This window comes from Cyprinodon variegatus, unplaced genomic scaffold (genome assembly GCF_000732505.1).
Source record: "Cyprinodon variegatus isolate N-32 unplaced genomic scaffold, C_variegatus-1.0 Scaffold1, whole genome shotgun sequence".
NCBI classification, from domain to species: Eukaryota; Metazoa; Chordata; class Actinopteri; order Cyprinodontiformes; family Cyprinodontidae; genus Cyprinodon; species Cyprinodon variegatus.
The window spans coordinates 1943561-1958522 of NW_015150454.1; the positions used below are offsets into that span (position 1 = coordinate 1943561).

The 14962-nt window shown below is 37.5% G+C and overlaps 1 protein-coding gene across 1 annotated transcript; it reads left to right on the plus strand.

The window, feature by feature from the left end:
* On the plus strand, positions 1 to 8996 carry LOC107091832 (protein Wnt-8b). The gene is made up of 6 exons (XM_015386037.1): positions 1 to 167; positions 1588 to 1621; positions 2487 to 2625; positions 5298 to 5423; positions 5515 to 5657; positions 7909 to 8996. Exons 1-6 carry the CDS (start codon positions 97 to 99, stop codon positions 8476 to 8478), a joined length of 1083 nt encoding a protein of 360 aa, XP_015241523.1. The 5' UTR covers positions 1 to 96; the 3' UTR covers positions 8479 to 8996.
* The last annotated feature ends 5966 nt before the right edge of the window (positions 8997 to 14962 follow it).

Below are 14962 nucleotides of genomic sequence, written 5' to 3' on the forward strand. Positions count from 1 at the left end.
GCTCCATTTCAGAGCCCCCTCCTTGAATCCTGGTGGAGTTCCCAGTCTCCTCTGCATCCCTGGTTCTGAGCACAGCTATACCCCTTACCTGTCAGGATGTTTGTCCACTGGGAAGTTTGCTTCTACGTTTTCATTCTTATGACTCACATGAGGTTCTACTGCTGCTGGTAAGTTCTCTTTATAACATAATATTATAGCTTTATTATCCAAATAATTAATACCAACTAGTTAACTGTCTCATATGTGTCCTTGAATGCAAAAATCACAGAAATCAGACATATTTCTGGATTTATTAAATCAGTTTTAAGTTTTCTGTATGGAACAACTTCTACAGAGAACAAGGTTGGTGGTAAATAAAAAAAAAAAAAATAAATAAATCAAACTGAACAGAATTTATGGGGTTGCCAATTCGCTCATTATCACTGAAAAAAGTTACTTGATTTAAAAATTGCATATAAAGGCCTACAAAACCTTTTTACTTTGCATCTTGTAAGAAAGATTTATTACTAAACAATCTCAATCCAACTGAACTAGCCAACTGATATGATATTATAGGTATATTTATAAAATTGAAAAAATAATTGCTGTATGATAACTTATTTTTGGTGTAATGAAAGTAGATTTTAGATATTTTCTCATTTATCTCAACCTGATGGGGTCTTGATACCAAGAAAGCCTTGCTTATTTTTGTTTGCTTTTGCAAACAGAATTACTGTTTCAAACTGTTTTTTAAATAATCTCAGTTTATTAGAAACACACCAAGGTACCAATTAAGATACGGAAGACTTTAAACAGAAAAGGATCAATTGCAGCCCAGACTCCTTAAAAAAACAAATATTTTATTCATTTCACTCTGTGTCTCATACAGCAGCTGCAGCATTGTATTAATATGCACCGAGATTATTATCTAAGGGAAAATAAATTAAATTCTACATTTCCTACTTAAAGTTTTTGTCTCTCCACTACGGCCCTTAGCAGAAAGCCGTGCGCATCATTTACATTATCACTGCTGCACTTTTAAAAATAAAAATGTCTTGAGAGCTTTACTGAACGAAATTTCTTTTTGTATCCACTCTGAGTACAAAATGATAATAAAGTCTGTCTAAGTCTATTCCTTTAATATGTTAGAATCAGGCTGTTTGAACCTGCGTCTGATTATAGTTATGTATTAGCTCTAAATACTTGATTCTACGTTTCTATGCAGTCAGAAACAGTTACGTCCTTGTTTTTCTTGTAAAGAACATCTAGATGATGAAATTTGCTGTGAACTGGTGCTGCTTAAATTGGCTGATTTTAAATAAGATTAGAGACTAAATCTAGTTCAGTTGATGTGTGATTCCATTATGCAGCTTCTTTCAAGCAGATCCATTTGACTGGCAAAAAAGGATAAAAACAAATGCTTGCCTTTCTTTAAGCGCAGCCTGGAAGCATTTAAACGCATAACTCAGTGCTGTTCACAGAGATATGGATGTCCACATGGTATCCCAGTTTCACATGTCCATAAGCACACTAATGAGAGATGCTAGTGAAGGAATTTGTGGTGGACACTGAGCTTTCCTGACTGAAATAAGCTGTCTCCTTTTCCAGGTCAGTGAATAATTTCCTGATGACCGGACCCAAGGTAAGCCAGGCTTCTTTTGATCTTCCCCTCCTCTTTTTTCCTTCAGTGAAAGAGAGAGATAAACCTCTTCTTGTATTATCTTAACTCAAGTGTATTGACAAGCTCTGGTTGCCAGTCTGTATAGAACAAAAGCACTAAATCAGTGATATTCTTGGCGCCTTGTGATATTTTTTTCTCCTACCTTTTTGGTACACTTGACCTTATTTGCCAGCTCTGTGTATTTCCAATGGTTGAGTGTGTTAAAAAGCCAGGGCAGGCAGCGCTGTTGTGGGTGGTCATCATTAGTGAGCCGGATCCCTGTGAAAGAGGAGGTACTCCATCTCCCTGAAGGCCACTTGAGACATATTAGTTATATTATCATTCATGCAGTCTGAACAGGCTGTAGAGCAGCAGGCCAAAGCCAAGCCCAGAGTGTAGAGCTCTGAGAAAAACCTTTAGCTCATTGAGCTTATATTGCAGAAAGAGATTTGTGTTTTCATTCATTTTTTTCTCATTTAGTTTTATTTATTAATTAAATGTCTCAAGATAAACATCTTCAAAGGAGGTGTGTTATTTTTCTAGTTCCTTTAAATGTGGTTTAGATTAAATCTATTTTAATCAAGAAAAATCCAATTTTAATTGATGGAAAACTATAAAAAATGCTAATCAAAGTTACATTTTATTTACTCCTAAAAGTTAAGTTACTGTGCTAAATGTAATGTATGCTTCGTAAGCAGAAAGTAAAGGAAAATAGTGATCAAAGATTGAGTCCTCCTCAAAGAGTGCGTTTCTGTGCTCCATCTGTTGACCTTCCTGCCTCATGTGCGAGGCCTGTATTGTGGTTTTATGCCTGTAATATCCTGTCATGTCTGTGCCTCTGCTGCAGGCGTACCTGATTTACTCCAGCAGCGTTGCAGCAGGAGCTCAGAGTGGCATCGATGAATGCAAATATCAGTTTGCATGGGACCGCTGGAACTGCCCCGAGAGAGGTCTGCAGCTGTCCACACACAGCAGCCTGCGCAGCGGTAAGAGCACCCACTGGCTCTTTCCAGACATTTAAAATCAGTTTTGTGGCTTTATTTTATGTATTTATTTTGTTGTGGTGCCATTCTGTAAGTGCTATCATTGTTTGTTGAGAAGTAATTAATTTTTTCATTTGTCAAAAAAAAAAAAAAAACAGTGCTTCAACCCTGAATAAATTGTGAAAAGCTCAAAGATATTTTTAACAGTGAAAAATGTACTGAATATCTGATGTCCCAATAAATTCCACGGCTGGAATTATGAAATGCTTTTAACTTTTTTTTTTTTTTTTATATCCCTGGGAAGCCTATGATGGCAAATAGCCATGTTTTGAATCATCAAAATATTTTAACTCTTCACTATTATGTTATCCTTATACATTTTTCTAAGGTCCATATTGTGTGACCATTTTGATCTATAATCTTTTTGCTGCTGTAAACACCAGAATTTCCTTATTGTGGGACACTAAAGGGATTTTCTATTCTATTCTATTCTATTCTATTCTATTCTATTCTATTCTATTCTATTCTATTCTATTCTATCAAAACTATCAATATTATAAGGGATAATTCATTTCTGTCTTTTTTTGGTAATTTTTATAACACATATATAATTTTAGAAATAGTTGGAAAAAAAACCCTATGAAGACATGACCTTTAAAAAAATGAACAAGTTCCATATAAATGTATTAAAGTCTATTTTCTTGTAATGTGTTGAGTGGATTAAAAGACATACTGTAAAAGAATAGAGTGAGTACTTTTGCCACAAAGATCATCTTTGCAGGAAACACAAGAGAGCTGAGATGTCTTGTGCAGGGAGTAAACAGCCAGACCACCAAGGGCACTATTGTTTGTTCGCATAAAATTGACCAGGGAACTAAATACGTTGTTTTAATATTTTTAAAAATATATATTTTTAATAATCTAACAAAAGATATGCAGATGTGGTTAATTTTTAATTTTTTTTTGTGCTAGTACAACATCTGGGGCCTGATATATTGAGCTGGGTAACGCACATTAGAACAGAGCCTGGAAGTTGTATATGTCACTTTTCACTCAGAGGTTGAGTCTACAAAAAACAAAGATGCTTTGGAAATGTGTGGCCTCTCACACAAAACGACCCATACATTTTAAATGACAGGGAAAGTTAAATAATATAGTTATATAGAGATTATTCTTCACGTGACTGTTTATTAAAGATCTAAGATAATCCACTTATCTATAGTGGGATTAGGAATTTTTATATAATAGAATATAGAAGGGTAAAGTAGCCAGACACTTTCCCCATATTTCAGACAGCCTGATGGGCAGCTTCTCCAGATTTTTTGGCTTTTTCTACTTTTAATTCTAAAATATAATTGCAATCTGTTGCTTCTGGTAATAAAACATAGGTGTTAAACATATTCAACAATTAATCAGCTCTCTGCCTGACAACTTTAAGGAGCAAAATAAAAGTGAATTTATCCATTTATCCATGCCTCAATATGTCATGGTTCCTTAGATGTCCTTGTAAATGTGATCACTCCATTAACCAGGCTCTTGTTGCCATTTAAATGACTTCCTTTTATGTGTCACCCCACTACTGAAGCTGCCAAACACATTGATAACTCTCCACCTCAGTCACCAATACACCTACTGTATCTCTGCCTCATTTAAACTGCACTTTTTTACGCACTTCTGTGCGGTTGCCATTGGTAACCATAAAAAAACAATGATCAGCTGTCTCATTCAAATACACAATGACATTCATGCAGTGCTTTGCATGGTCCATTTATGGTTGAATAGGGGCATTAAGGTGAAGCCTTGTGCACACAGGTGGGATTTATCAAAACATTTACTTGTTTTTTTGCATGTGCATGGTTTGATAATCAGAAATATATTTTGCATAGAACATTTTGTAGCTTTTGCGGATCTGTACGCCTTTAGTATAGATCATCTGCAAGCTTTACTGATGCCTGAAGACCATAATAAACCATTAGCTGCTATTTTTATAGCTATTTCTGTAGTTCAATCCTCAGGAAGTTAAACACAGCTTGATTTGGTGGTGAAATGTGAGAAATTTAAAAGTATTGTGTGGCTCACTTATACAGAGGAGGCTACTCTGATGATACCAGATGTTTCTGTGTTTAAATAAAAATAACAATGCTGGTTTGAACCAGAACAGAATAACTTATGCAAGAAAATGTGTATATTAAATCCCAGTTTTTTGTCACTTGTGACAGTGGTGAAGTATGCACAGACTGGGCCCAATGCAAAGCACTTTTCAATGTTCCAGCACAAGTTCAGCTTCATTTAAGTCTCTTTATCCTGACACTGCTCTCCTCACTATGTCACTCTATATATAAGGCTTCTTATTACCTTTAAATTTGAGGTTGAAGCTCATTTATTACAACACAAGCTGGGCATTGTTTACTGCATCAGTGCCCAGGTTTGAAGTCTGAAACTAGGGTTATGCGTCTCGGGAAACCTTTGCCTGCATCCTTGTCTTTTCTGTTTTGTTTAAGCATTTTTACGGGTTGCTTAATTGTGCCTTAAAATTGACATCAGACAGATTTCTCATTCCTAAGAAAATATAAATTTGACAAAACTAAACTTGGGGTTAGATTTTATTATTTCTAACCAATTACCGGTATCATTACAGAAAGAACATATTTGAACGTTTTATTTTCTGTCAACAGCAAATCGAGAAACTGCATTCGTCCATGCCATCAGCTCTGCTGGAGTGATGTACACCTTAACCAGGAACTGCAGCCTTGGAGACTTTGACAACTGCGGCTGTGATGACACCAGAAATGGACAACGAGGTCAGAGACTGGGATGGATTTGTATATATGTATCAATAAGATGCGTTGTGCTTAAAAATAATCCTTATTCTTGTTCCTTTGTCCATGTCAGGTGGTCATGGCTGGCTCTGGGGAGGCTGCAGTGATAACGTTGGATTTGGTGAAGCCATCTCTAAGCAGTTTGTGGATGCCTTGGAGACTGGACAAGATGCTCGGGCGGCCATGAACCTTCACAATAATGAAGCTGGGCGGAAGGTAGTCCTCTGAATTCCCTCCAATAGTTGTGAAATTAAGGATATACCAGCAGCATAGGAGGCTGAGGGGGCCTTAAATAGAGCCAGTTTGTTAACTGGAGGTCAACCTGGTTGAAATTTTGGTCTTCAAACCATGTGCATAGTGTAAAGCCCCCTTTGAATAATTTTTTTTTATCCCTGCTCAGCATTACACTGAGTGTGCCACCCAAGCATCCCTTTCAGATCTCTAAGTGAGGTGCCACTCGTCTCCAATAATAACAGTGTGTTCGGTGTACCAGAAGGGCCTATTTACCAGCGCTGAATGCACCTTATGACAATACCTAAGCTCAAGAATCTCAGGATGGCTGGTGCAAGCTTAATTGGAGATCCTGGGGAGCCAGACATTGCAAAGCATTCTGTATTATCCCACTTCCTTAAAATAAGTGTTTTAGTTTTTATTCTTGCAATAAGGATCCCACATTTATGTTGGTCTTTGTCTGGCCCTCGGGGAGCCTGAAGGGACCACAGGAGTGCAACTGAAGTGCTCTTTGTTTATGGTGCCTTTGCTCCCCCCTGTAGGGCCCTGGGATCCTTATGGCACCTGGAGCATCATTGTAACAGAAAAAAATGGGGATAGAAAGAGAGAAAAAAAATCCTTTTTTTTATTCCTCAACTCAATAGGACTCTCCGTTGGGTCTCTACTCGCAGGAAAACATGTTGACAAGGGACATGCTAAATAAATACTCCTATTTATTCAGGGGGGGACAATGGGACTCGATGTGAAACTTTGATTCAGCCTCACCTCAGTGCAGAGTTCATCACCTCTTTATGAAAACAAAGCACCCTTCCTTTTTAACAGACATCTGTTTTGTGTCGGGTAAAGTCAGGCGACACAGAAGATGACAGCGACGCTGCAGACCTTGAAGCTGCCCTCTGTTCAGTGCATTCATTCTTTTTCAGTCATGTCGAGAGTTTCGACAATACAGATTGTTAATTTGACAACAAATCAGTAGACAGATGCAAGTTCAAATTCACACCCATATGCTCACCTTCCTCTGCATGTAGATAACATGTACTGTACCATCTGAATGGATTTGTAGGAGCTAAGATTTGCATAATGTCTGAGAACAAGTTTCATCAGATTTCATTAGGATTTTATGGGATTCATAAAAAGAAACAGGAAAAAAGTTTTTTGAAAGATTTTTTTTTTTTTTTACAAATAGACATCTGAAAAAAGTGGAATGAATCTGTTATTTACACTCCAAATAAAATGTCCATTCTGCTTTGCAAAATAACCTGAGCTGTTCCATATTACAATGACAGCATCTGTAAACTGTAGTTTCCAAGTCCTGCTTAGATTTTTTTTATAGTATTTAGATCTGGACTTTGACTAAGCCACAGTATCACATGGGTATGCCTTTATCCAAATAATTTCACTGGACTGCTTAGCGTCCTTGTCTAGCATGGATGTTAACTTCCAAAGCCTCAAATATTTTGCAGGCCTTATTTAACCATTAACCCATATTCAACTTAATCAACCTTTGATGAATAAAATACTCTCCACAACATTATGCTGCCCTCATCTTGTTTGATTTATACATCTGCTTAAACTGTTCTAGCTGGTGTGCAGTTAGTTTTATACTGCAGTGTTCTGCAAGTTGGATATTGTTTTATTACCTAACCTGTGTCATTCATTCCTCAAGCTACATGTTGTAGTTGGCTCATAATTTTCTTCCACGAACCTTCGAGATCTTAAGAGAACAGCTGTGTTTATACTGATATTAAATTATACGTTATTTGAATGTGTTTACAAATCAGGAAAGTTTTATTTAGGTGCAACCAGGTAGAGCTAAATGAGTTGTAATTGTACTTGCAGAAATACATTTGAAATTGTTCACTATCTCCTTACCTCTTTACCATAATAAGGTATTTTGATTATGATTGTAGCGTGGTAAAATGTGGATAAGCTTAAAGGGAGAGAGCACTTCTGCAAGGGACTTCAGACCTTGAACTATTGTAAAAAAACAAAACAAACATTGCATGTACATCCAAATATTTGTGTACACATAAAGTTTTTACTGCACTAAATGATTTATTCTGAAAGGTATAAATCTTCTTGAACTTTATTGATAATTTCTTCCAAACACCCCACAAATAAAACACTAAGGAAAATAGGTATAAAATATACACCGTGATGTAATCAATGTCTTTAAAATCTAGTGAACTAGAGGAACAAGATCATGATTTGCGTCTTATCTTTTTTGTGTTTGAAGGCTGTGAAGGGGACCATGCAGAAGACCTGTAAGTGCCACGGTGTTTCTGGGAGCTGCACCACTCAAACCTGCTGGTTGCAGCTGCCAGAGTTCAGGGAGGTTGGGAACTACTTGAAGGAGAAGTACCACAAGGCCTTGAAGGTGGATCTCCTCAGAGGAGCTGGGAATAGCGCAGCCAGCCGTGGGGCCATTGCAGAGACCTTTAACTCCATTTCCCGCAAGGAGCTGGTTCACATCGAAGACTCGCCTGACTACTGCCTGGAGAATCGTACACTGGGCCTGCCTGGCATGGAGGGCCGCGAATGCTTGAAGAAAGGCAAGAACCTAAACAAGTGGGAGAAGCGGAGCTGCAGGAGGCTGTGTGGAGAGTGTGGGCTGGCTGTGGAGGAGCGCAAAGCCGAGATGGTGTCAAGCTGCAACTGCAAGTTCCACTGGTGCTGCGCGGTGAAGTGTGAGCAGTGCAGAAAGACTGTGACCAAGTACTTCTGTGTGAAGAAGGGAGGTAAGAGGGGAAGGTATGAAAGCGCCACCATTCGCCGAAAAAACCTCAGGCTGAGGAAGAAGCACTGAGCATCTCCGTCATTCCTCCACATGCATCCATCTCTTCTAGTCTCTGCAGCTCCATCAAACATCTGGACTCTGCAGATGACTTCTTCCAGAATCAAAAGTGTCACGCTTCTTTTTTATGTTAAAACCTTTTTTCCAAAAATGAGCAGAGTCTCATGATAAATCAGACAACTTTGTAGATTTGTTTTAGCCTAAATGTATTTAAAAGATATATTTTTATATTTTTTCAACATTTTGTAAAGTAACATGGCATTGAAAAGGTTCTCATTAACTTCACATTATTTATTCTCATACTTTTACAAAGAAAAATATATAGATAATTTGGTGCAACGGTTGTTCTGAAATCCTCACAAACATTCGATCAGCTCTGAAATATATTTTTTAAAACAAATATGCCAATATTTTTTTTTCTTTATCTTGCCCCATCACTTAGCTCACCCTGACCTTACTTTCTTGATGTATTTAATTGTAAATAAAAATGAAGCACTTTGTACTGTATATTGTTAATTTATTGCACAGCATTTGTTTTCTAGTTTTGCTTTATTGTTAGTGTCCTTTTTTTCATTTCCTCTCTATTAAAATGTAATGAAAGAATAATAAATCCTTTAATAGTGCATATCATTCAGGCTGAAGAAAGTACTCATCCTTCTTTAACATACTCTTTGTGACATGAATACTTCACAGTTCGGAGCAAACAGCCTCACTTTTCACTCTGCTCCCACTGTGGCGAACCTAAGAGAAAAGAAAGCCATCCAGCAAACTCGCCTTCCTTCACGCCTTTCTCAATTACGCCCCAACAAATACCTCCCGTTCTCTCCTTCATCATGGTAATCCTCGTTGAGCGCTTGGAAGTTCCTTCACTGTTTAATACTAGTTTAATTAACTTTGTCCAGACAGAGCAGGGCCTTGGGGGTGGAGGGCATGAAGCAAGTTGCCCCTAAAAAATCATTCTGCCTCTAATTTTGTATGCTAATCTCCTTTTTCACGCTGCACCTCCTCAGGAGTTGGGTGGGGGGAGAAATGTTGGGAAAACTTTGGGTCTGCCTGTGCTAGGCTTCCTGCGGCTGTTTTCTTTCTTGGCCCACCTATTTGGATCTGGATCCTTTCACTCCTCTAGGGCCTTCCTTTGCTCGATTTAACAATGAATGCAGAGCTAATCAGCTCTCTCGGAAATGCACCACTGTCGAAGAAGGTAATCCCTTCTTCTCTCCTCTCAATGGGCCGTCGCCTCCTAAAGAACTTTGGGAAAAGGCTTTGCACAGATTCACACTGTTCGCTCAAAAGAAGTTAGTTCAAGTATTGTGCCAACACAAGTGAGTTTTATAAACACATGCTTGCCAGGACACTCACCCCACCTGCACGTAAGAAGTGGCAGCCAGAGTGAACCTGCACATGGCAGCCAAAGCTGAGACCCTTCAGACGAGGAGGAGACATGAAAGGAGAGATTAGAGGTCCCTTTGAGAAGGGGGCGTTCATTTCTGCACCTTCCTCCTTTTACACATCCAAGTGTCAAGGCTACACCTTGTTGACATCTTATTTACCAAATAATGATCATAATCGGAACTCTCCTCTCCTCTGATGACCCCGTTGGGCCGACTGGACTGCTCTGCCAGGGGAGGCGACCTACCAACAAAGGAACCCTGTAGCACTGTAGAACGTCAACAAACTGTTGTGTTAGAGAAAACAGCAAATGAGCCAAAGCTTCTTTCAGCACCCTGATGAGGGATGTTAAACTAAAGTTAGAGCAAACATTCTGAATTCAGCTCATCAAAGCCGCTGTGTATGTGGCAACTGTCCAGAGACTTGCATTACAGTGCTTTAGATGAATGTCTGTTCTCTTATAAAGCTCATTCTGAATGTTTCACATCACTGAATCAATTATAAAGTAAAACTGAGTTTATAAGTAAATAAAAACAAGGTTTTAAAAGACTATTTAATCTATTAAAGAAAAAAATCCAAAGAAACCTAGCTCTAGGCAAAACGGACTGTCCTAAAAACCTATTAGCTGCTTGTGTCACCTCTAGACGTAACATCTGGCAGAATGCATTTCTACTAAACTGAGAGAGATGTGATAATTCACATGCAGTGAGCTTGCTTTGGATAACTTGTTCTCTTAATAAATAAAATTATTTTTTTTGTGGGATCTATACATTTTCTACTCTTTCAGAGTAGATGAAAATGTGGGCACACACGAACGATTAGCATGTGAGTCGGCCTGTAAAAGGGTTCCTATGCATAAGGCAAGTTAAAGACATTGTAAACCCAAATAAGGCCTTAGTTTGATAGTTTGAAGAATTCATTGCCTTTTAAGAATTTTTAAGGATCCGTGGGAACTCTGTGTGTTCTGTATTGTACTGTTTCAAGTCATAGGAATCTGTTTCTAAGTGTTAAAACCTGTAAATGATTCGATGCTGATGGCTAATTGTTGCAGTGAGTTGCAATTGCAAGACGTGTAGACGAATAATTGGTTCATTCTTTAGGTTTTGGAGCTAACTGGCTTAATAAATTAACCTCAAACTGGTTTGGTACTAGATTGCATTTAGGCAGCCAACATATAGAAAAAATACTTTAAAAGACTCAATGTCTGCTTCCAGGGATGCAAAATATAAAGAAATTAGGGCCTTTTGCATATTACAGGATTTTTAAAACAACTTTCTGCTCATTTCAGACATTTTGATCTTAGGCTTCTTCTTTTCCTAAGATGAAAAAGGAATCTTGATCATCTAACCTTTGTAAGTAATATCCACCATTGCCTTTTCTTGTGTTTCCCTTCAGTTTTTTTCCCTTCTGCAGTAAAAAATAAATTCCCAAATCTTAATTGTATGCAGTGTTCACACTGTTATAACCTTGCAAGAAAAGGAGGTAGAAATTAATGAACCCGTGAGACATAACATAATGCTGATCATGACTCAAATGCACAATCTACCCCCCAACCATCCTACCACTCCCCACCCCAACCCCAGAGCGTGACATGACCTCTGACCTTGGGGTCCAAACTTCCGTCTCCCAAGCTGGTCCTGCCGTGTCCAATCTTTAAAGACACGTAAGTGTGAGATGATGGGAGGAGAGGAGTCAAAACCAGAGGGACCCAAAGACTTTCAGTCAAATTGTTAACAGATTTGACTCTCCATTTTAGTCTAACATCATGATAGATGTTATAATGTTGTCTGATATTGCTCAGAAAGTCTAAGGGACAAGACATAATATGTTCATATTTATCAATGTAAGTGATTCTTTAAAATGTAAGGCAAAAAAAAGGCAACCCCCCCCCCCAAAAAAAAAAACAACAAAAAAAAACAAAAAACGGAGAACTTCTATCTTTCAGGTAATTGGTGATAATTTTACGGTGGAAGCTGGGAATAAGACTCATAATCCCTCCCAGAATCCTTGACTAATGGGATTTATGAGTAAGAGGTTTTAGACCCACAACACCTCAAGGGGCGAGGGTCAGTGTGAATGTAAGAGAAAGCAGATGAGTACAGATGAAAAAGCACCTGCAGGAAAAAAGCTATCTTTTAAAAGATGCATGGGTTTTATAATTCTCCATTTTCAGCAGTTCTCTGAGACATGCTGATGGAAAAAGGACAGCAGAGGCACATTGGTTTATTGCAATCTGCAGAGTGGAGATCTAAGCCTCTTGAGCCTCGCTGGGGTGTCCTACCTCCTAGTTAGATATCTCCAAAGAATGAGGGTGAGGGGAATCAGCTCTTCTCAGGTCACCTCACTGATATGCACAGGAAACACTGGGCATGGGAACCCATCAGGGAGCCTAAGTGTGTGCCTGCAGTTTAAATCTGCACATTAATCCTTATGTTAGAGAAAACACACATGACCTGCCATCAAGTGCTGTTAAATCCCTAAAACAGAGATGGTGCATGCTTATTTTATCCCCAACAGATCAAAACTGCAAAGTGGCAATGATCAAAGCTACTGATGCGTCACCTCTACATCAAAGCCAGTGTGATATTCAGAGCAGGGCTTCAGCTGTTAATCAGGCCACTGGAACAAGGTACAGGGCGTCCATCTCTGTGATCACATGGACAGTGATTAAACAGTAATGCCAGGGCTGTGATAACCATGAGTAAATATTGGATCAAGGTGTTTGCTTAGGTTTTTTTTTTTTTTAAACCAAACATTTTTATCCAAAAATAGACATAGCTTGGTTTGAGCCTACCAAACTGAATGATGAAACTAGATATTCTGCAATGTCATTTGTTTTGGCTCATGTGTCATGAGTCGGATTTTATTTACTTTTTAAATCCTGCCCGATCAATTAAAACGTGTTTATGGGTGTGTTCTTAGAGAATTGTTGAGTAAATGCTGGTTTCATCTTCATTAAAGCTGTATTTTAATACATAAATACACATATTCCCAGACCTTGTCTTTTGAGCCACTCCAGCTCATTTTAACTCCCTCTGTATCAGATCTACAATGCATAAAAAAAAAAAAATCTACAAGTCATTCTTCTTTGCATGTTAAGGTAACGTTTTACTGTGATCCCTGGCTTTTGTTGCAGATCTGTTTTTTCCCCTTGTTTCCTTTTTTCCTAAACTTTCATCTCTGAGGTACATTTTTTTGTACTGTATTCTAGGTCACAGCACATTTTCATCCATTTTTTTTTTTTTTTTACAAATAAAGACAAAAAAGTGAGGCTTATATATTCCATGTAATCCCCTTTAGTCTAATATGCTAAATATAATGTAGGGAATCAAATGTTAACAAATGAAAAGCTTCTGTGTCATTCTATTTTTTCAGCAGAAATACTGTTTTTCTGCCAGCAGGTTCGCTGAGAACATTATTAAATGAAGCAATGATAAAGTAGTGGAGACGAATATAGTGGACTGATGGAAGGCTGTTTAGTTAATCATTCTCATAAGGAGATTCTGCGCCACACAAGACCTACCAGCACACAGCCATCCATTCAGACAGATCACAACCTTTTCTAAACTTTTATGTAAAAAAAAATTTCAAAAGTTGAAATGTTCAAACTTATTCTCAAGGTTTAAATGTTCGGTAATTCTGGAGACTTCCCCTGACTCATCACAAAGTGCTTCCAGGATAAACATAGTTGCTATCATTAGTCTCTGTCTGTGGTGAACACCATCAGAAATATACATCGTTTTCCTTTCCACTTGCTCTGGGAGGTGTCAAGATGGTTATATTTTTAAAGTCAAATTGGAATTTTAAATTTAAATAGTACCTTTAAGGGCCATGCCTGAAACTCAGACACATTCCAACTATCTGTTCCAACAGTTTTCCAGATTTAAAATCATAAAGTTCACAGTTTTAAGCGAATTGTTTAAGTATAAAATCATATTTACAGTTTAAAATAGGGCAGATATTTTTCTAACTGTGGTCAGACATGAAATCCGGACCAACATAGGTTGAAACAAAGAGCAAGAAGTAATGTAGGGATGGATGGAGAATCTTGTATGGAGAGAGTCACATTATATACTCCAGACAGAAGGACCTCCTTTGATAAATCAAAAATACTTTTTATCTTTTTAAAGAATATTAGGTTTAATAAAATAAAAACTATTTATATTAAAAAGATTTACTAATAGTCAACTGAAGATGAAGTTTTATTGAGCAGCTCACTGCAGATCAAAGTATGATTTCTCAGGTTACTGATGAAACGGCGCCCTCTTGCGTTAGTAACTTACCACTACAGAAATGTTTTACTCAGATATTTTTTTCCACAAAAAAGCCATACCATGATGGAGAAAAATTGTGAACAGGGCAAAACTTCATTCAACAAACCAAAATAGATTAAGTTAGAAAAATCACAAGCTTAAAAAACATTCCGTCAAATGTCCATAGCAGACTGGCTAAAATAATGCACTTTTTGCAGTTTAATACATTAATGCAGTGAGTGGTATACACTAATAAGCACTAATGTTATCAAATACAGAAAGTCCTCTTTTGAAAGAGAATAATGTAACAGTTCTAAGACACTTAGACAGACTTATACAACTTTTATTGTATGAGGATGGTTGGGGCAGGTGGGCCGTCCTCATACCCCTCAGGAAGTACATGCACTTTTGTGCTCTTTTGACCAGTGAGGTCAACCAATAACCATTAATGTTATCAAATACAGAAAGTCCTCATTTGAAAGGGGATAATATTATCATTATTGATATAACAGTTATTCCTGAATAAGTCTTTTTAAATGTTGTAATAATATAAAATTTACAACAAATGAAATGTGAGTAACTTAGAAACAGTGTCTTTAGAAATTTGTAACATTTTATCAAAGCCTATCCATTTCTTAACTTTGCTAAAATGTAATTTAGCTAATTATGACAAATAGTCAGTAAAAAAAAAAAAAACAAAGAAAAAAATAAGAAAACAAACAAAGACTAATGAAATTCCTCAACAGAAATGTGAAAAATACCCAAGACTGATAAAGAGCTTTTAGTACAGAGGTGATACATAGTAGGCAAATAAAACAGTTTTTGTGGGCAATCATAGAACTGCTAAAGGGCTC